This window comes from Bison bison, unplaced genomic scaffold (assembly GCF_000754665.1).
Source record: "Bison bison bison isolate TAMUID 2011002044 unplaced genomic scaffold, Bison_UMD1.0 scf7180017863208, whole genome shotgun sequence".
NCBI lineage: Eukaryota > Metazoa > Chordata > Mammalia > Artiodactyla > Bovidae > Bison > Bison bison.
Window position 1 is genome coordinate 5,139 of NW_011493780.1, and position 474 is coordinate 5,612.

A 474-nucleotide genomic window follows, 5' to 3' on the forward strand; every position below is an offset into this window, starting at 1 on the left:
ATTTGAAAATCAAAAATTTAATTTGAGATATTTAATGTTTTAATTTTATAAACTTATTTATACTTTGTTTGTTTGTTTAATAGCTGGGTTAACAACTTTGGCCATGAAGGTCTTGGACTCTTGTTGGATGTGCTGGAAAAGCTTCTGGACAAGAAACAGTAAGAATAAACATGAAAAAAAAATTCACAACAGGGGAGATTTTTAAGCACAATATAATTTTTTTTTCTTTTATTCAGGCAAGAAAATATTGACAAGAAGAATCAGTATAAACTTATTCAGTGCCTCAAAGCATTTATGAACAATAAGGCAAGTAGTATTTATTTCTGCCTTTGTTACAAAAGATGAGAACTTTCATAACAGAGTGTATGAAACAGGCAGAATCATGGGCACTTACTCAGTTTTCAAAAGGGTCTTTATAATGCAAATCATCATGAGCTTCATTTAAGTATTATTTAAAATATACTTTGCTTCTCA

At 28.9% G+C, this 474-nt stretch overlaps 1 protein-coding gene across 1 annotated transcript in view; it reads left to right on the forward strand.

The window, feature by feature from the left end:
- Positions 1 to 83: 83 nt before the first annotated feature.
- LOC104983693 (protein diaphanous homolog 2-like) overlaps positions 84 to 474 on the forward strand; it is a gene marked incomplete at its 5' end in the record, with an annotated part of 32,044 nt that continues 31,653 nt past the window's right edge. The window contains 2 exons of the mRNA XM_010833210.1: positions 84 to 158; positions 237 to 306. Coding sequence (XP_010831512.1) covers positions 84 to 158; positions 237 to 306 — 145 coding nt within the window. The remainder of the gene's footprint in view (positions 159 to 236; positions 307 to 474) is intronic.